The sequence below is a fragment of the Macaca thibetana genome, chromosome 4, assembly GCF_024542745.1.
Source record: "Macaca thibetana thibetana isolate TM-01 chromosome 4, ASM2454274v1, whole genome shotgun sequence".
In the NCBI taxonomy this organism is placed as follows: Eukaryota; Metazoa; Chordata; class Mammalia; order Primates; family Cercopithecidae; genus Macaca; species Macaca thibetana.
The window spans coordinates 7967321-7990015 of NC_065581.1; the positions used below are offsets into that span (position 1 = coordinate 7967321).

At 38.6% G+C, this 22695-nt stretch overlaps 1 protein-coding gene across 4 annotated transcripts in view; it reads right to left on the minus strand.

Moving 5' to 3' along the window:
* BLOC1S5 (biogenesis of lysosomal organelles complex 1 subunit 5) overlaps nt 1–22695 on the minus strand; it is a 995078-nt gene that overhangs the window by 12305 nt on the left and 960078 nt on the right. For 3 of the 4 annotated variants that reach the window (XR_007724991.1, XM_050787464.1, XM_050787463.1), the window contains 2 exons: nt 19782–19911; nt 868–926 (listed from right to left, as the gene is read on the minus strand). Coding sequence is in view for 3 of the 4 variants with exons in the window: in XM_050787464.1 (XP_050643421.1) it covers nt 868–926; nt 19782–19911 (189 nt within the window). In the remaining variant the exon portion in view is untranslated. The remainder of the gene's footprint in view (nt 1–867; nt 927–19781; nt 19912–22695) is intronic. The other variant, XM_050787465.1, reaches the window with a different exon arrangement.

Consider the following 22695-nt stretch of genomic DNA (forward strand, 5'->3'; position numbering starts at 1 on the left):
TTTCAATAAAGTGTAAATTAGCAAATTGTTGACTTTTCAAACTTTATATCAACGTTTAGATTTAAGCAGAGGGTACAGAAACTGAAACTCTGAGAAGGCTCATTCCATTATATTTTTATACAGGGACAGATCTGAACTATTATTGTGGATTAACCACAACACATTCCAGATAAATGGAGACAGTAACATTTGTCGATACACACACACAAGCAAAAAGGTATTATTTTCAGAGTGACTTAGTCTTTTCAACGTTTTTTAATAAGTGTAAGATGTATCTTCATTAGTTTAGAGCAATGAGTAAGTTACAAAAACACTTGATGATAATTGCAAGTGAAAAACACCAAATTATCACAGGAACTTAAATTCTTGTGCTATTTTTCCACATCTGAATTTAGTTAACATATAATTCAAATAAGCAAAGCACTGCCCAGCAAATGATTCAAATACTCCTATGGCTATTCATTAAATAACCTATCCACAGGCATGAATGCTTCCTTTTCTAGAAGAAATATACATAATATACTCAATACTTCAGGCTCAGAGGAAAGATTTATATCTCCAATCTGGTGGATATTTGTTGTTACATGTAAAAGTCCTATTTTCTCTCTCCTCCAGGAGACAAATACCACTTTCAGGGAAAAGATGGAAATGTTGAAAAGGAAAAAAGAGAGTTCTGCAATTTCAATTTATAAAAATATTGATGGTATGACCACGTGACCATACCTTCTCAACACATCTTCAATGAATCAGCCATTTTAAAATATGTAAAAATCACTGCATTCAGAGAATTTTCTGATCAAAAGCAATTGCTAATAATGTAACAAACACCCAAGACTTAAATGCCCCGTTATCTAAATGATCTTTTACCTTTTTTCGTTCCTGTTCCCTCTGTTGGAGTCTACAGACTGAATCATTAGCTGCTTGCACTGAAATAAAAAAGACATGGGTTTTCAGTCAGCAGACCGTGTTCAAGGAAACACATACCTGGGGGAGGAGTATGTGTGGAGAGCATGTGGATTGTTTTAGATCTCAAAAAACTATGAGAAAACTGACATTATTTTGGTGGTGGTGAGATGGCCAGAAAGGGAAAGTAAGTTTTGCCAATATATTCAGGATGTCATAATTAGAACAATAATTCTTGAGCTTTGAGCTATAAGCTGAAGGACATTTAAATACTAACTCCAATGACAGACTGTCTACGACCACCTCAGAATTCTCCAAAAAGATATAAAATGCCGATAAATTTATCACAACATTCTGATTATGACGTTACATTGTCTGTCTGTCCCCACCGTTCCCCCTTTGTCTCATTCATACTACTGCTCTCTCACTGCAGTACCTGGTAACTACATGACATCAACACCTTTCTACTCTTCTTGCCTGTGCTCTCTTGATTTCTAATTTATCTCAGCTGCCACTGCAAGATTCAGCTTCCTCTAGACCATCTCCATTAAGTCATTTCTCTTTCTCAAGAACTAACTGCTAGTAATAATTATTCTAATTATTTATTGAGTATTTACTAAGTGCCAAGATCTATGTATTATCCCTCTTAATCCCACATTCGTATTAGAAAATGATCACTATTCCATTTTACAGATGACAAAACTGAGGTAAAGAGAGGTGAAGCTGTCAATCAAGGAGGTTATATAACTAATAAGTACAGGAAACAGGATTTCAAATCAGATCTTTCTGGCTCTAAAGACTTGGCTCTTACTATCAACACTCTACTGCCTCTTTAATTATTTCATCAGTGAAACCAGTTGTAATTCTTCCCTTATTTAAACCTTTTCATCTGCCAGACGCATTTTTTTCTGTCCATAAATGTTCTCACTTACTTCATCCAAATAAAGACATGTAGTGTGCAGGCTAAGAGTGAGCCTTAGTCAGTCAAATTTGGCACTCAGTTGTGTGAATGATCTTGGGCATGTTTGCTTGCTCAATTATTCATTTGTCAAATGTTTACTGAGCATTTGCTTTGTGCCAGGCACTGTTCTTGTTGGCGCTCCTATCTCTCAGCACCTTAGTTCCTCATCTGTAATATGAACATAATTACTAATGACAGGGCTTCAGAAGTGACATAAAATTTAAATGAGAACACAGTACGTACTATGCTTAAAAGTAAATAATTTCAATATTAATAATGATAACCACTTAGAGTAGTTCTTTATATAAAATAAGCAGTCAGGCCGGGCGCGGTGGCTCACGCACGCCTGTAATCCCAGCACTTTGGGAGGCTGTGGCGGGCGGATCACCTGACGTCAGGAGTTCGAGACTAGCCTGACCAACATGGTGAAACTCTGTCTCTACTAAAAATACAAAAATTAGCTGAGAACGGTGGCACACGCCTGTAGTCCCAGCTACTTGGGAGGCTGAGGCAAGAGAATCGCTTGAACCTGGGAGGCGGAGGTTGCAGTGAGCCAAGATCGTGCCACTGCACTCCAGCCTGGGTGACAGAGTGAGACTCCATCTCAAAATAAATAAATAAATATATATATATATGTGTGTGTGTGTGTGTGTGTGTGTATGTGTATATATATATAAAATAAGCAATCAAGAACTGTTCACTGTTACCAATATTCTATTTATTGTACTATCCGTAAAGAAAATCCTTTCCTTATTTCTTTTCACTAATTAAACTGTTTTGTTTCAAAAGCCCAGTTCAAGGTTTACTGTCTTCATAAAGCCCTCCTGATTAGTCTCTTCCCTCTGAGGATTTTCCCTATTTGAAATTCCTTTATCAGATGTGTGTGTGTATCCTACCATTTATTAATATCTTGCATTTGCTGAAATTGGAGGTTTGTCTAATTGTTTTAAAATTATGTCTTCCCACCCCACCCCAATCCGGCCCCAACTAGGTCACAAGTTCCACAATAGGGCAGGGACTGTGATTTCTCTTTCAGAGAAATGTTAGGCCTTTCCCTCTGGGAATATGGTAAAAGAGAAGAATTTTGTTTTCAAAAAGTTGTGTTTTTATCAGTAACCATTAATTTTAGCTATATCAAAAGTAATATTTAAGTACTGAAAATTAGGTTCCCAATCATTTTTTTTAATAAAATATTTTTTTAAAAAAAAGTTGATCAGATCTGCCTTCTTTCTGTGGCATATTAATATGACATCATCTTTCCCAAGCAGTGCTTCTATCATTTCCTGGGCTGGTTTTTTCCCCCACTGGCTCTGCGAACATAACTTAAAATCCATTTGGCAGCTGTTAGGAGCTTCATCACTTTCAGAAGATTCTGAGCCTAACCTAAAAGAAGAGTTACAGGCTTCTGCCACCTACTTTGTGATTTGTAACGTCCTTTAAAATTGTAATCAGAACACATCTGACAAAAGTGCACTTCTGTTCCGCATCAGGATTGCTACGTTTAGACAGAATATCCACTTTCAGAAATCACAGTCCCTTTGAAGCAATTTGCCTTTTAACTCTTCAGGCACACAATGGAAAAGGTTTACTTTCTGAATTTATGAACTTGCTTTTCTAAAGTTGAAGACAATCACCATACTGCACCAAACATTCCCTTTTTGATCAATTAGTGACACCAAGAAGGCCCATTTCTCTGAACCTTCCCATCACATCTGCATCACTTACTGGTTGTATAACTAAGTACGAAGCCATCTGCCCTGTTGTCTCAGTGTTTTAGGAGAGACTTAAAAAAAAAAGTCAAGAATTTATCAAGTGCTTTTCTCTTAACCAAAAGATTATTCAAGTAGATCTGTGCCACGCACAACAGTTAACAATGTCCTATTTTCCTCACATAAAAGAGAAACAAATTCATTCTATCATGGTGTCTATACGTAAACCTCAAACACACACATAAGAAAATAATTTCAGGACTTGCAGTTCCAAAATGCGGGTATAGAAGCGAGCTAGCTTCACTCTCCACAACAGAAAACGAAAATCAGGTACACAGTGCCAGCAATACCCCAGAACTCAAACATGAGGATGAGACAGTTCTCAGGGCCACAGAGACATGAAAACACTCTGAGGAGACAGGAACAGAATCGCACTTCCATCTCTGTACCATTCCTTCCCCAACCTGCCTTGGCACCAAGCACATGGGAAATTTCCCTGACTCATGGTTTCTATGCTAAAAGAGGGATCACGGTGGACGATCAGCTTCCCCACCATCTTGGGCTCCCTGGCAGGAGAACTGTCCCTGCCTTAACCCACGGAAAGAATTGGTGATACCTTAGAGGCAGATATATCCTCGAGGACAGCCAGAGATAAAGGAGAGAGGTGCCACTTCCACCCCCAGCCTTTTAGAAACTCTGTTCTGTAACTCAGCCAAAGAAGACATCAAATCAAAGTGGCTGCTCAGCAGCACCACACTGCAGGAGATTCGTTCCACAGGTGCCCTGGGCACAGAGGCTGCCTAGCCAGCCTTCCCACACTAACAAGATATCCCTTTGGGGACCTCCCCTATTCAAGATGAGTGGCATTTTGATTGTTTACTAGAACTAAGGCAGACGGGTTTAAGATGCCATCTAGTGCTGAAAAGAAGCAGTGACCTAGTGAAAGAAAAAAGAAATCTGCAGGTAAAATACAAAGAATCTCTAAGCAAACAGATCCAATAAAAACAGAAACAAGACAGAGGAAATGGGAATAAATAACTAATGCTTCAATGCAAAGACACAGATGTACATCCACAAGAAACAACAGCAAACAAGGAACGTCTGAAGACCTCCCTAAACAGACAAAGCAAAGAACCAGTCAGTGAATGACCTCAGTGAGATGGCAATAAATGAACTCTCTGACCAACAACGCAAAATAGCAGTTTTAAGGAAACTCAGTGATCTCCAGGATAACACAGAAAAAATAATTCAGAAATTTAACAAAGAGATTAAAATAGATTTTTTTCTTTTGAGACAGCTGTTGCCCAAGCTGGAGTGCAGTGGCACAATCTCAGCATACCACAACCTCTGCCTCCTGGGTTCAAGTGATTCTCCTGCCTCACCCTTCTGAGTAGATGGGACTATAGGCGTGCACCACCATGCCCAGCTAATTTTTGTATTCTTAATAGAGATGGGGTTTTACCATGTTGGTCAGGCTGGTCTCAAACTCCTGACCTCATGATCCACCCGCCTTGGCCTCCCAAAGTGCTGGGATTACAGGTGTCAGCCACCACACCCAGTCAGATTAAAACAATTTTAAAAAATCAAACAGAAATCTTGAAACTGGGACATACATTTGCTGAACTGAAAAATTCACTAGAGACTCTCAGCAGTAGAATGAATCAAGCAGAGGAGAGTCAGTGAGCTCAAGAAAGGCCAGACACAGTGGCTCACTCCTGTAATCCCAACACTTTGGGATGCCAAGGCAGGCAGATCACTTGATGTCAGAAGTTTGAGACCAGCCTGACCAACATGGTGAAACCCTGTCTCTACTAAAAATAGAAAAATTAGCTGGGTATTGTGGCAGGCGCCTGTAATCCCAGCTACTTGGGAGGCTAAGGCAGGAGAATCGCTTGAACCCAGAAGACACAGGTTGCAGTAAGCCAAGATCACGCCACTGCACTCCAGCCTGAGTGACAGAGCGACAGTCTAAAAAAGAGAAAAAGAAAATCACATCTCAACAGACTCAGAAAAAGCAATTGACAAAATCCAGCATCTCTGTATGATTAAAATCCTCAGCATAACTGGTATAGAAGGGACATACCCTAAGGTAAAAAAGCCATCTATGACAAATCCACAGTCAACATTATACTGAATGGGAAAACTTGAAAGCATTCTCCCCGAGAACCGGAACAAGACAAGAATGCCTACTTTCACCATTTCTATTCAACATAGTACTGGAAGTTCTAGCCAGAGCAGTCAGACAAGAGAAAGAAAGGGCATCCAAATCGGTAAAGAGGAAGTAAAATTGTCAGTGGTCGCTGATGATATTATTGTATACCTAAAAACCCCTTAAGACTCATCCAAAAAGCCCCTATAACTGATAAATGAATTCAGAAGGTTTCAGGATACAAAATCAATGTACACAAATTAGGAGCACTGCTATACACCAATAGCAATGAAGCTGAGAATCTAATTCAGAGCTCAACCCCTTTTAGAATAGCTGCCAAAAAAGCAAAATACTTAGGAATATACTTAACCAAGGGTGTGAAAGACCTCCACAAGGAAAACTACAAAACACTGCTGAAAGAAATCACAGACAACACATATGGAAACATATCCCATGCTCAGGAATGGGTAGAATAAATATTGTGAAATCTCCATAATGCCAAAAGCAATCTACAAATTCAATGCAATTCCCATCAAAATATCATTATCAATATTCACAGAACTAGAAAAAAAATCCTAAAATTCAGATGGAACCAAAAAAGAGCCCACATAGCCAAAGCAAGATTAAGCAAAAATAACTAACCTGAGGTCATCACATTACCTGACTTCAAATTACACTACAAGGTTATAGTCACCAAAACAGCATGGAACTGGCATGAAAACAGGCACACAGACAAATGGAACAGAATAGAGAACCCAAAAAGAAAGCCAAATACTTACAGCCAAATGATCTTTGACAAAGACAACAAAAACATAAACTAGGGAAAGGACACCCTATTCAACAAATGTTGCTGGGATAATTGGCATGTCACATGTAGAAGAATGAAACTGGATCCTCGTCTCTCACCTTATGCAAAAATCATCTCAAGATGGATCAAAGACTTAAATCTAAGACCTAAAACCATAAAAATTCTAGAAGATGGCCGGGCGCGGTGGCTCAAGCCTGTAATCCCAGCACTTTGGGAGGCCGAGACAGGTGGATCACGAGGTCAGGAGATCGAGACCATCCTGGCTAACACGGTGAAACCCTGTCTCTACTAAAAAATACAAAATACTAGCCAGGGGAGGTGGCGGGCGCCTGTAGTCCCAGCTACTCGGAGGCTGAGGCAGGAGAATGGCGTAAACCTGGGAGGCGGAGTTTGCAGTGAGCTGAGATCCGGCCACTGCACTCCAGCCTGGGCGACAAAGCAAGACTCCGTCTCAAAAAAAAAAAAAAATTCTAGAAGATGACAGTGGAAAAACCCTTCTAGACACTGGCTTGGGCAAAGACTTCATGTCCAAGAACCCAAAAGCAAATGCAACAAAAACAAAGATAAATAGATGGGACTCAATTAAACTAAAAAGCTTTTGCACAGCAAAAGAAATAATCAGCAAACAGACAACCCACAGAGTAGGAAAAAAATCTTTGCAAACTATGCACCCCACAAAAGACTAATATGCAGAATCTACAAAGAACTCAAACAAATCAGCAAGAGAAAAACGATGCCATCAAAAATGGGCTAAGGACGTGAATAGACAATTCTCAAAAGAAGATATACAAATGGCCAACAAACATGAAAAATGTTCAACATCAATAATTTTTGGGGATATGCAAATCAAAACCAGAATTTGATACCACCTTACTGGTGCAAGAATGGCCATCATTTTAAAAAAATTTTTTAAATTGATGGAACGTATCTCAAAATAATAAGAGCTATTTTATAACAAACCCATAGCCAATATCATACTCAATGGGCAAAACCTGGAAGCATTCCCTTTGAAAACTGGCAAAAGACAAGGATGCCCTCTCTTACCACTCCTATTCAACATAGTGTTGGAAGTTCTGGCCAGGGCAATCAGGTATGAGAAAGAAACAAAGGGTATTCAATCAGGAAAAGAGGAAGTCAAATTGTCCCTGTTTGCAGATAACATGATTGTATATTGAGAAAACCCCATTGTCTCAGCCCAAAATCTCCTTAAGCTGATAGGCAACTTCAGCAAAGTCTCAGGATACAAAATCAATGTGCAAAAATCACAAGCATTCCTATACACCATTAACAGAAAAACAGAGAGCCAAATCATGAGTGAACTCCCATTCAAAATTGCTACACAGAGAATAAAATACCTAGGAATCCAATTTACAAGGGATGTGAAGGACCTTCAAGGAGAACTACAAACCACTGCTCAATGAGATAAAAGAGGACACAAACAAATGGAAGAACATTCCATGCTCATGAAGAATCAATATCCATGAAAATGGCCATACTGCCCGAAGTAATTTACAGATTCAATCTATCCCCTTCAAGCTACCAATGACTTTCTTCACAGAATTGGAAAAAACTACTTTAAAGTGCATATGGAACCAAAAAAGAGCCCGCATTGCCAAGACAATCCTAAATCAAAAGAACAAAGCTGGAGGCATTCAAACTATACTACAAGGCTACAGTAACCAAAACAGCATGGTACTGGTACCAAAACAGATATATAGACCAATGGAACAGGACAGAGGCCTCAGAAATAATGCCACACATCTACAACCATCTGATCTTTGACAAACCTGACAAAAACAAGCAATGGGGAAAGGATTCCCTATTTAATAAATGGTGCCGGGAAAATCGGCTAGCCATATTTAGAAAGCTGAAACTGGATCCCTTCCTTACACCCTATACGAAAATTAATTAAAGATGGATTGAAGACTTAAATTTTAGACCTAAAACCATAAAAACCCTGGAAGAAAATGTGGGCAATACCATTCAGGACATAGGCATGGGCAAGGACTTCATGGCTAAAACACCAAAAGCAATGGCAACAAAAGCCAAAATTGACAAATGTGATCTAATTAAACTAAAGTGCTTCTGCACAGCAAAAGAAACTACCACCAGAGTGAACAGGAAACCTACAGAATGGGAGAAAATTTTTGCAATCTACCCATCTGACAAAGGGCTAATATCCAGAATCTACAAGGAACTCAAACAAATTTACAAGAGAAAAACAAACAACCCTATCAAAAAGTGGGCAAAGGATATGAACAGACACTTCTCAAAAGAAGACATCTATGCAGCCAACAGACACATGAAAATATGCTCATCATCACTGGTCATCAAAGAAATGCAAATCAAAACCACAATGAGATACCATCTAACACCAGTTAGAATGGCGATCATTAAAAAGTCAGGAAACAACAGGTGCTGGAGAGGATGTGGAGAAATAGGAATGCTTTTACACTGTTGGTGGGAGTGTAAATTAGTTCAACCATTGTAGAAGACAGTATAGCAATTCCTCAAGGATCTAGAACTAGAATTACCATTTGACCCAGGCATCCCATTACTAGATATATACCCAAAGGATTATAAATCATGCTACTATAAAGACACATGCACCCGTATGTTTATTGCAGCACTATTCATAATAGCAAATACTTGGAACCAACCCAAATGTCCATCAATGATAGACTGGATTAAGAAAATGTTGCACATATACACCATGAAATACTATACAGCCATAAAAATGGATGAGTTCATGTCCTTTGTAGGGACATGGATGCAGCTGGAAACCATCATTCTCAGCAAACTATCACAAGGACAGAAAACCAAACACCGCATGTTCTCATTCATAGGTGGGAATTGACAATGAGGTCACTTGGACACAGGGCAGGGAACATCACACACCGGGGCCTGTTGTGGGGTCGGGGGCTGGGGGAGGGATAGCATTAGGAGAGATACCTAATGTAAATGACAAGTTGATGGGTACAGCAAACCAACATGGCACATGATACCTATGTATCAAACCTGTACGTTGTGCACATGTACCCTAGAACTTGAAGTATAATAATAAAAAAAAATGATGTTGGCGTGGATGTGGTGAAAGGGGAACACTTTTACACTGCTGGTGGGAATGTAAACTAGTACAACCACCATGCAAGACAGTGTGGAGATTCCTTAAAGAACTAAGAGTAGATCTACCATTTGATCCAGCAATCCTACTACTGGGTATCTACCCAGAGGAAAAGAAGTCATCATACGAAAAAGACACTTGCACACGCATGTTTATAACAGCAGAATTCGCAATTGCAGAAATATGGAACCAGCCCAAATGCCCACCAATCAACAAGTGGATAAAGAAAATGTGGTGTATATATATATACATACACACATGCACACAGATATACACACACACTGTGGAATACTATTCAGCCATAAAAAGGAATGAAATAATGACATTTGCATCAACCTGGATGGAATTAGAGACCATCATTCTAAGTAAAATAACTCAGGAAGAGAAAACCAAATGTCGTTGTGTTCTCACTTATAAGTGGGAGCTAAGCTATGAGGACACAAAGGCATAAGAATAATACAGTGAACTTTGGGGACTCGGGGAAGGATAGGAGAGAGGCAAGGGATAAAAAACTACACATTGGGTACAGTGTACACTGCTCAAGTAATGGGTGCACCAAAATCTCAGAAATCACCACTTAAGAACTTATCCATATACCCAAATACCACTGTTCCCCAAAAGTCTATTTTTAAAAAGGAATAAGAATCCATTTTTTTTTTTTAAAGGCATAGAGTGGCTGAATAAACAAGACCCATCTCTATGCTGCCTATGAGAAAGGCACTTCACCTATAAAGACATGCAAGTTCTATGTGCTGATGAAAAGAACACATATTCTTCAGCAGTTGGGTGAAATGTTCAGTAAATGTCAGTTAGGCTTTACATTTCCATGCAACCAGAAAAAGATATTCCATGCAACTGGAGACCAAAAAGAGCAGGAGTAACTACACTTAAATCAAATAAAGCAGACTACAAATCAAAGACTGTAAAAAGAGACAAGGTCACTATATAATCATACAGGGGTCAGTTCAGCAAGAGGGTGTAACAATTATAAATATCTATGTACTCAACACTGGAACTCCCAAGTACATAAAGCAAACATTAATAGATCTAAAGGGAGAGACAGAAAGCAACAGAATAGCCGCAGGAGACTTCAACTTCCCATACTTAGTAATGGACAGATCATCCAGACAAAATCAACAGAGAAACATTGGAGAGTTCAACTACAAACTCCACCAGGCCTTAGTGACACTTACAGAACCTTCACCCAACTGCAGCAGGTTACATGTTCTTTTCATCAGAACACAGAACATTCTCTGGAACAGATCACATCTTAGGCCACAAAACAAGTCTTAACAAATTCAAAAAGATAGACGACATTATCAGGTATATTTTCTGATCATAATGGAATAAAATTAAAAATCAACAACAAGAGGCAACTTGGAAAATACACACACACGTGGAAAGCAAACAACAGGCTTCTGAACAACCAATGGGTCAGGTAAGAAATTAAGAAGGAAATTTAAAAATCTCTTGAAACAAATAAAATGAAAACACAACATACCTAAATCTATGAGATACAGCAAAAACAGTACTAAGAGGGAAATTTATAGCAACAAAAGCTTGTATCGAAAAAATAGAAAGACTTCAAATAAACAACCTAACATTGAACTTCAAGGAACCCAAAATTAGTAGAAGGAAAGAAATAATAGAGACCAGAGCAGAAATAAATAAAATTGAGGCTAAAAAAATCAAAGAATCATTAAACGATTATCAACAACTATACACCAACAAATTGGAAAAGCTAGAAGAAATAGATAATTTCCTAGACACATACAAGCTACCAAGCACAAATAAAATGAGGAAACAGAAAGCCTCAACAAGCTAATAATGAATAACAAGGCTGAAGCCATGATAAAGTCTCCTGTCAAAGAAAAGCCCAGGACTTGATGGCTGCATTGCTGAATTCCAACAAACATTTAAAGACAATTTAACACCAATTCTACTCAAGTTCTTCAAAAAACTTGAAGAGGAGAGAATATTCCCAAACTCATTCTACAAGGCCAGCATTACCTCGATATCAAAATCAGACAAAGACAAAACAAGAAAAAAAAAAGAAAACTACACACAGTATCACTAATGAATGTAAAGGCAAAAATCCTCAACAAAGTAGTAGCAAACCAAATTCAACAACACATTAAAAAGATCATTCACCATGGTCAAGTGGGATTTATCCCAGGAATGCCAGGATGGTTCAACATATGCAAATCTATAAATAAACCATATGGTAATTTCAATAGATGCTAAAAAAGCATTTGATAAAATCCAACATTTTTATGATAAAAGCTCTCAACAAACTGGGTATAAAAAGAACATAGCTCAAAACAATAAAGGCCATATATGGCAAACCCACAGCTAACATATTGAACGAGGAAAAACTGAGAGGCTTTCCTATAAGATCTGGAACAAGAAAAGGATGCTCACATTCACCACTTTTATTCAACATAATACTGAAAGTCCTGCCAAAGCAATTAGGCAAGAAATAAGGGCACACGAATTGGAAAGGTATTAAGTCAAATTATCTTTGTTTGCAGATCACATGATCTTACATTTAGAAAAACCTACTGACTCACCAAAAAGCTCTTAGAACTAATAAATGTACTCAGTAAAGTTGCAGGATACAAAATCAACATACAAAAATCCATAGCATTTATATACGCCAACAGCAAGCAATCTGAAAAAGAAATCAAGAAAGCAATCCTGTTTACAATAGCTACAAAGAACATAAAATAGCTAGGAATCAATTGAACCAAAGAAGTAAAAGATCTATACAAGGAAAACTATAAAACAATGATGAAAAACATTGAAGAGGGCACACAAAAATGGAAAGATATCCATGCTCCATAACTGGAAGAATGCCATTAAAATGACAATTATACCCAAAGCAATTTACAGACTCAATGCAATCCCTATCAAAATACCAATGACATTTTTCATAGAAATAGGAAAAATAAACCCTAAAATTTATACAGAACCACGAAAGACCCTGAATAATCAAAGCAATTTTGAGCAAAAAGAACAAAGCTGGAGGCATCACACTACCTGATTACAAAGCGTATTATTAATACAAAGCTACAGTAACCAAATCAGCACGATACCGGCATAAAAACACACAGACCATGCATGGCACAGAATCAATAACCCAGATATAAACTCGCAAACTTATAGCCAGCTCATTTTCAACAAAGGCACCAAGAACATACAATGGGTAAAGGACAGGCTTTTCAATAAATGGTGCTGAGAAAACTGGATATCAATATGACTGGGAAAACTGGATATCCATATGAAGAAGAATGAAACTAAACCTCTATCTCTCACCATACACAAAAATCAAACAAAAATGGATTAAAGACTTAAATCTAAGACGTGAAACTATGAAATTACTAGAAGAAACTCTAGGGGGAAACACTCCAGGACACTGGTCTGGGCAAAGACTTTTTTCTGTAAGACCTCAAAAGCAGGCAACCAAAGCAAAACCAGACAAACGGGATTACATCAAGCTAAAACGCTTCCGTGAAGCAAAGAGAATAATCAACAAGTTGAAGAGACAACCCACAGGAGAAGAAAGTATTAGCAAACTATTCATTTGACAAGGGATTAATAACCAGAATATATAAGGAGTTCAAACAACAATATAGCAAAAAACCCAAAGAATCCAATTTTAAAAATAGGCAAAGGTCTATTTCAAAAGAAAGAGATATTTCTCAAAAGACATAAAATGGCCAACAGGAATATGAAAAAAATGCCCAAGATCACTAATTGTCAGAGAAATGCAAATCAGACCCACGAGATAGCATCTCTAGTTAAAATGGCTTTTATTAAAAAGACAAAGAATAATGGATGCTGGCAAGGATGTGGAGAAAAGGGAACTCTCGTACACTGTTGGTCAGAATATAAATTAGCACAACCACTATGGAGAACAGTTTGGAGGGTCCTCAAAAAACTAAAAGTAGAACTACCATATGATCCAGCAATTCCACAATACTGGGTATATATCTAGAAGAAAAGGAGAGAGACATCTGCACTCACGTGTGTATTGCAGCACTAGCCAAAATATGGAACCAACCTAAATTTCCATGAATGGGTAAGAAAATGTGGTATACACAATGGAGTATTATTCAGCCATAAAAATGAACAAAATCCCATCTTCTGCAGCAACATGGATGGAACTAGATGTTACTATGTTAAGTGAAATAAGCCAAGCACGGAAAGACAAATACTGCATGCTCTCACTCATACGTGAGAGCTAAAGAAATGGATCTCACGAATATAGAGAGTAGATTGGTAGCTACCAGAGGCCAGGAAGTATAGTGAGGAGGAGGGCATGAAGACAGGTTCATTAATAGATATAAATACACGGTCTGATGGAAGAAATAAGACCTAGTATTTGATACATCAGTAGGCTGACTATAGCTTACAATAACCTATTACGTAATTCAAAATAGGTAGAAGAGAATAATTTGAATGTTTTTAGTGAAAAGAAAAGACAAATATTTAAGGTGATGAATATGTGAATTACACTAATTTGGTCTTTACAAATTATATGAAAGCATTAAATTACCATAAGTACCCTCAAAATATGTACATTATACAAATACAAAAGTAAAGTTATTTTTAAAAAGCTAAGTAAATGTAGTATTAACTTTAAAAAAAAATAATAATTTCAGCATGGCATTAGGAACAGATTTTGGCCGAATGCTCACTCATTCACTTCAATGAACAAATAACTACTGAGTGGCTATAAAGTAGCAGGCACTGTTCTAGGTGCCTGAGATACCACAGTGAACAACAAGAGTCCTGAGCTTACAGGGAAGACAGGGATTTGGGACCAGGCTAAAACCACAAATGTGGAATTTAATTATTGATTGGTATACAGATGATACTGAAAGGCGTGATTCTGTATGAGCTCACCAAGCAAGTGAGTTTAAACAGGAAAGAAGTCACGAACCAAGCCTGCAAGCGCCCCAAGGTTAAAAGTCATGAAGGTAAGTGGGAACTAACAAAGTAGACTGAAAAGGAGGAGCCTGCGTTGTAGGAGGAAATCCAAGAAAAGGTGATAATCCAGGAATAAAGGCAGACTTTTCTTACTACCTTTTCAAAGATACATAGAAGTAACATCCTGAAGTGGAACTTGAGCTCTGGAGGCAGAAGAGCTAGGCTTGCATAATAGTTCCTCCAATTATTATTGGAGAATCTGGAGTGTTCAACCACTATAAATTTCAGTTTTCTCAACTATAAGGCAGGGAAGATGATAAACACTTATTTCACTGGGTTATGAGAAAAAAATGAAAAAATACAGGCGAAAAGTCTAACTAGTAAAGTGCTATATAAATTAGTTTGTATTTTAAATTACAGTGTGTTCTTAAAGATTTCTAGGTAAAGATGGCAGAGTGAAGCAAAATCACACAAACAGTCCCTTAGATGACTCTCAAAACAAAGTTTTTTAAAAGGTAAAATACTTCACCATTTACTAAACAGTAAAGAATTATAATTGCATACAATAAACTTTGAAAAGTGGTAACCAAGAATAGGAACACAGATTGTAGTCAAGAACTGAGATTCCTGGTGGCTCATGCCTGTAATCCCAGCACCTTGGGAGGCTGAGGCAGGTGGATCACGAGGTCAAGAGATTGAGACCATCTTGGCCAACATGGTGAAACCCCGTCTCTATTACAAAATTGTTAGAACTCTAATACGCTTTAATTTGTAGAAAAACAGACAGGGGAGGGGAGAGGAAAGAAAGGAAAAGAACATATGAAAGACAGATAAGACAAAGTATCCATCCTGGAAGAAAACCTAATAAAAGTCTCTGTAAGTCCTTTGCAATAGAAAGTAGCATTATAAGCTCAATAAATGTGATCAAACCTGATGATAAAAATACAGAATGAAATGAAAAATGAAACTACAAAGCTAAGGAAACAGAGAACTGTAACAACATCATTACAGATACAATAAATAAAATCAGAAACAAAGGAATTGAATCAGGTTGGTTGTGGTGGTTCATGCCTGTAATCCCCAGCACTTTGCAAGGCAGAGGCAGGCGGATTGCTTGAGCCCAGGAGTTTGTGACCAGTCCGGGCAACATGGCAAACCCTGTCTCTACGAAAAAATTAGCCAGCATGGTGGCGCATACCTGTAGTCTCTGCTATTTGGAAGGCTGAGGTGGGAGGATCACCTGAGTCCAGGGGGTCGAGGCTGCGTGAGCCGTGACCACACCCCTGCAATTCAGCCTAAAAAAAAGGAATTGAATTGTCTACAACTAAACATTGGCAGAATTTTAACTGTAGAACAGAAAGCAAGTATTATAAACCCTGACAAAGTTAAATTCACAAGTGAGAGAGTAGTGGAAGAGTGGCAGGAAGGGAGGGTTGAAAATCCTCCATCTCTCATGGCAAGGCATTAATTAATGCTACTAACAATTTGAACATAATACAAATGAACAGAAACAACATGACTACAACTTTGAATTGTTTTCTATAATTATTTTCCTCATAATGATCTTTTAGTAACTACTATATTTGATGGTACGAAGTACTTGTTTCAAGGTACTGTCTTCCATTTTACTTTAATTTTTGTTCTAATTCAAATGAAATTAAAGTTAATACTTTAATTTAAAAGTTATATGATCCCATTCTTATCAAATGTTTTCTCTCCCTCTCATACCTTCCCCCCAACTTCTCCTCTCCCCTGCTCATTTATCCAGCTATCATTCTCCATACATCGTTCCTGAATACACATAAAGATGCCTGGAATGGTGTTCACCAAAGTTAAAAAGCAACAGCTTTTTAAAGTAGGTTGTTGTTGCTGTTGTTGCTGTTGGTTAGAGACAGGATCTCACTCTGTTGCTCAGGCTGGAGTGCAGTGGCGTCATCATAACTTGTTGCAGCCTTGAACTCCTGGGCTCAAGCAATCCTACCACCTCAGCCTCCCAGGTAGCTGGGACTAGAGGTGCACCTCACCACACCTAGTTAATTTTTTTCAATTTTTTTGGTAGAGAGAGGGTGTCTTGCTTTGTTGCCCAGGCTGGTCTTGAACTCTTGGCTTCAAGCAATCCTCCAGCCTAGGCCTCCCAAAGTGCTGGGATTACAGGTGTGAGCCACCATGCCTGGCCTGTTTCTTTCTTTTTACGATTTATTTTCTTCTTTATTTTTTGCTTATTACTAAAATACATTAGGTTTTACTTTTAAATAATGCAAAAATAAAGTCACTGTTCTTAAAAAGAGAGAGGGAGACAAGGAGGGAGGGGATATTCTTTTATTATGGTCATGTTAGTTTATTCGAATGAGGAATAACCTAGAAGCTGTCCATCCTCCTTACTCTCTAAAAATCAAAGGCTGAATCCTTGATACTAAGACCAGATCTCCTGACACCAAACGTGGTGAAATTTACAAGTCTATTAAATAATTAATAAATAGAACACAGACACCTTGTCTCAAGGATGAAAAAAAGGTAATGGCTATATCTTCATAACAAGTTACTTTATGGATTGCTCTTACATACCTTGATGGAGCTCCTATTTACTTTTTTGTGGTTCTTAAGGAACTACAGAAGAGTTTTGGTTCTAAAGCCTCTGCTCACCTAATCTCAGGACACTCTGCAAAGTAGGTGGCAATGCAGCCAAAAGCAGAAATGGTTCCAAGCTGAGTTCTGTACTAGGTCTCCATTCAGAGAATTCTAGATGGTCCCACCTTCTTGGCCCTTCATCTGTTAGTTTTGTGCACAATGTCAGAACAATGTGTAAGACCCACATTTGTAGTGTTCTGAGAGGCACAGCTGACCACACACATAGTGTCAAACACGTATATGAAGAGATAAATGTGATGGTTCTACTAAAAAGCACAAAATGAAACCCAACTTATCAATAGTCTTGTACTATTAAATACTGAGATCAATATATTCTATACATAAACTTGCTTAAATGATTTTGCACAACTCCCAGATCGATTAGTAGTGAAAATAAACAAGTCAATACATAATTTAAAATGTCACTTTTAAACATGAAATTTGCCATGAAAGACAGCTTGGCCCAGACTAATTTTCAAAATTACATCAGTTTTAAAGGCAGTGACACTCAGCGATAAAAGGTACAAGAAAATACTTCTGTCAGAGCATACTACAGAAACTTTTCCTGCTTCCAGCAGAAAACTGTTTGGAAAGCCATTGCCTGGTTTCTACAGCTGGCAAGACTCAATGTATTCCACACACAATGGAACCTCAATTACTAACTTCACATTTTTATGTTTTAATTCTGCCTTTCAAGAAAACGCACTTAATCTGGATTGTAAATTATCAGTAATACTTTTGTACTTCACTGAGAAGACCGTAATTTTAAGAGGCTCGTCCTCACATCTTCAATAACTTTAGCCCCAGAATGAAGTAAGTCAAAATAGTTTTCACTCAGTTTTACAAAATTTAGTTTTATATACTTACAATGTGGAAAAGGAAAGGTGCATGCATGTCTGCAAGGCATACGAAACATCTTATTGATAACTGTTGCAGTTTTCCTTTTAGCATGCTAACTAGAATGTTTGACAGGGTTAAGGATGTGGTTATGAACAAATGAGGGCATGTTTGTTGTAAAATGCAAAAGCCTAAGGCCAATTTTATACTTCTGCTGTTCCACTCCGAGAAACCAAATGTGACCTGGGAGATCTATGTTTTCCAACCTCCTTTTAGCATTAGAGCACACAAGAGCATTAACTTGGACCTGGACACAAAGACTTATTTAATTCAGTTATTAACCAAGATCTCTCTGCTGCCTTTCTTCACCAGCCATTCTACTGCAGGTCAGTTTTTTTGTTTTTCATGGGGTTTTTTTTGGCTTTTCTTCCCCTTCAGAAAGATCTGTTTCCATTTTATACTTCAGTAACCCATCATTATTTACCAGCGTTATCCCCACTTGTTGCTCTTGAATTCCTTCCTGCACAACACTTGGACAAGCTGAATATTGGCAATATAAATCTGGATTTTCTTAAATACTTCAAATTTCTAAATCAGTTACTAATAAAACTTTTATTTATTTTGTTATGGTTTGATATTAAAAATATTCATTTTGATCAACTATCTCTCCACATTAAAATATTTTACTTAATGAAAAAAAGTGATAAAGTATAAACATTTATGAAAACATTATTTTCTAAATAAAGCTACCTCTAGTCCCCTGTGTGAAAAAGAAGTTTCATCTCAGATCTTCCCAGTTCCTGGTCATCAATTTTTTTTTTTTTTTCCGAGATGGCATCTCGCTCTGCTCACTGCAACCTCTGCCTCCTGGGTTCAAGGGATTCTTCTGCCTCAACCTCCCAAGTAGCTGGGACTACAGGCGCGTGCCATAACGCCTGGCTAATTTTTGTATTTTTGGTAGAGACGGGGTTTTACCATATTGGCCAGGTCGGTCTCAAACTCCTGACCTCGTGGTCTGCCTGCCTTGGCCTCCCAAAGTGCTAGGATTACAAGCATGAGCCACCGTGCCCAGCCTCAAATTTTTATATATATATATATATATATATATATATAAATTTTTTTTTGTAAAAATAGGACGGCCATGGTGGCTCATGCCTGTAAAAAATTCCAGCACTTTGGGAGGTTAAGGCAGGTGGATCACTTGAGGCCAGGAGTTCGAGACCAGCCTGGCCAACTTGGTGAAACCCCATCTCTACTAAAAACAAAAAAATTAGCCAGGCGTGGTGATACACACCTGTAGTCCCAGCTACTCAGTAGACTGAGGCATGAGAACCACTTGAATCTGGGAGACGGAGGTCGTAGTGAGCCGAGATCCCACCACTGCCTTCCAGCCTGGGAGGCAGAGTGAGACTGTGCCTCCAAAAAAAAAAAAAGAAAAATTTGTAAAAATAGGTGAAAAATATTTTGACTTTCTCACATACTAAACAGACTGTCTCGTGTACCACAGATGCACACAACTCACTTTGGAGATTAATGCTGTTTGGAGATTAATTAATGGCAACACACATTAATCACTAGAAAACCACTTTCTCTGTAACTGAGCTTCCCTCTCATATATCCAGGTTAAGAACTTTCCCTCTCCACTTCTCACCATAATACCCAAGAAAATACATTGTGGTGTAGCATTCATTTGAAATGAAAAGCAATTAAAAAAAAAATCGCTAACTCACATCTCTGGAGAACTTGGCTGAGGTTGTCCCGCATTGTGTCTCTACATTTGGGAAGAGTATGTTCATTTGTTTCATGGATCATATTCTTCAAATTTTCAAGAACTCGCATTTCTCGAAGACCACGCTTTTCCTATTAAAAGAAAGTAAATGACTAATAAATATGGTGTCTTTTTCTTTTTTTTTGTTTTTGAGATGCAGTCTCACTCTCTTACCCAGAGTGGAGTGCAGTGGTGCGATCTCAGCTCACTGCAACCTCCACCTCCCGGGTTCAAGTGATTCTCCTGCCTCAGCCTCCCAAGTAGCTGGGACTACAGGCTACAGCCACTATGCCTGGCTAATTTTTGTAATTTTTTTCTTTTAGTAGAGATGGGGTTCCACCATATTGGCCAGGCTGGTCTCAAACTCCTGACCTTGTGATCTGCCCACCTTGGCCTCCCAAAGCGCCGGGATTACAGTTTGGAGCCACCATGCCCAGCATATTGTGTCTTAAATCTTAGTAATTACTTTCTAAGATATCCACCCAGGTTTTGGTTGTTAGGTTATGACTTATTACTGAAAATTTATGCATAAAATTTATGCCTCATAACCCAGAGGCATTTTTAAAATTATGAAATGCTCCAAAAGTTGCAATATGAGTAATATTTTTATAGCAATGTTAAAAAATTGGCAAGAGAAATACTAAAAGAACCGGAAAAATGGCCCAGATTGCCACATATTTTATTAGAAGGAAATTAAACACCCCTGATCTGATCTTAAATTTCATTTTGTCATTCTTACTATCATATAGCTTCTATTATTATGTGCTATATTTTTTATCTGATTCCTTTTTTTTTCTCAAAATAAAAATGGGTAGTAAAAGTAATATGTAGATACTTCCCTATATAGAAAAGAACACTGAAGGCCTGAGGCTATTATCATTAGAAAGACCTCCTCATACGGTTGGCCCTGGCTTGGGGCTGGAAACTTGACTAGTAAACAGTTCCCTATGTTGGTATAAAACCCTTCCATAAATTACAAAAGTGGTTCACTGTGCCTGAATGGTTTACACCAAGCTTGTCCAACCCGCGGCAGATGGGCTACAAGCGGCCCAAGACGGTTTTGAATGCAGCCCAACACAAATTATAAAACTTCCTTAAAACATTATGAGATTTTTTGTGTGACTTTTTCTTTTTTAGCTCATCAGCTATTGTTACTGTTAGTGTGTTTTACGTGTGGCCCAAGACAATTCTTCTTCTTCCAGCGTAGACCAGGGAAGCAAAAAGATTGGACACCCCTGGTTTACACAAACAATGTGATTAATGTTGAATACCTCTTTCCTTCTGGAAGTCTGAAAATGTACATGCCAGGCAGAGGATGCCTCCTTGACCAGTCCCCAGTAAAACCCCTGGACACCTAGGCTCAGGCAAGCTTCCCTGTAAGATTACACTTAACATGTGTTGTCACAACTTGTCACAAGGGGAATTCAGTGCATCCTGTGTGACTCCACGGGGGGAGGACTCTTGGACACTTCTACCTGGGTTCCTCTAGACTGCTTCTACCCGGGTTCCTCCAGACTGCTTCCCAAGCACCTTTTCCCTTTGCTGACACTGCTTTATACTCTTTTGCCATAACAAAGCTTGCCACAAGTATGGCCATACGCTGACTTCTGTGAGTTCTTCTAGTGAATCACTGAACCTGCAGGTGGTTTTAGGAACTCCGAAAACATCTCCATTACAGAAAGTAGAGCAAAACCACCCTCCCTGCCCAAAATGAGGGTGGGCTATACTTAGTAACTTGCTTCCAAATAATAGAACAGGGAAAGGGAAAAATATTAACATCATAGTAGAGAAAACTAGCAACATGATAGTTGAGAAAACCAGCAAATGCAGTAATACCTCAACCAAGCCAAGAAGGTTCATATTATCAGTGGTGTCGTGTTGATAGCACGCACTCCTTGATATAATGTGATAAGGGTACTTTACCTTTGTGGTATTCTTTCCCAATACCCAAAACCCCAATCTAGTCATGAGAAAAACAACAGACAAATCCAGATTGGATACCTAGCCAGTACTCAAGACTTACGTAAAGGTCATAAAAAATAAGGAAAGGCTGAGGAACTGTCACAGACCAAAGACTAAGGTGGCATGATGATTCAATGCAATGTGGTACCCCAGATTAGATTCTGGAACAGAAAGGGGACTGTAATAGAAAAATTGGTAAAATTCAAATAAAGTCTGGTGTTTCATTAACAGTAACGTATCAATGTTGGTTTCTTAGCTTTTACAAATGCAGCATGGTAATATAAGAAATTAAATAACGAAAGAAAGTGGGTGAGGTGTTGATATGGTTTGGCTGTGTCCCCACCCAAGTCTCAACTTGAATTGTATCTCCCAGAATTCCCACATGTTGTGAGAGGAACCTAGGGGGAGGTAATTGAATCATGGGGTCAGTCTTTCCCATACTATTCTCGTGATAGTGCATAAGTCTCTGAGGGACTTATCATGGGTTTCCACTTTTGCTTCTTCCTCATTTTCTCTTGCCACCACCATGTAAGACGTATCTTTCAGGCCAGGCACGATGGCTCACGCCTGTAATTCCAGCACTTTGGGAGGCCGAGGCGAGTGGATCACGAGGTTAGGAGTTTGAGACAAGCCTGGAAGCCTGGCCAACATGGTGAAAGACATGGTCTCTACTAAAGATAGAGACAGGTCTCTACTAAAGATACAAAAACAATTAGCCAGGCGTGGTGGCACGTGCCTGTAGTCCTAGCTACTCAGGAGGCTGAGGCAGGAGATTCCTTTGAACCGGGGAGGTGGAGGCTGCAGTGAGCCAAGATGGTGGAGGCTGCAGTGAGCCAAGATTGTGGAGGCTGCAGTGAGCCAAGATTGTGCCATTGCACTCCAGCCTGGGCGACAGAACGAGACTCCACCCCCCC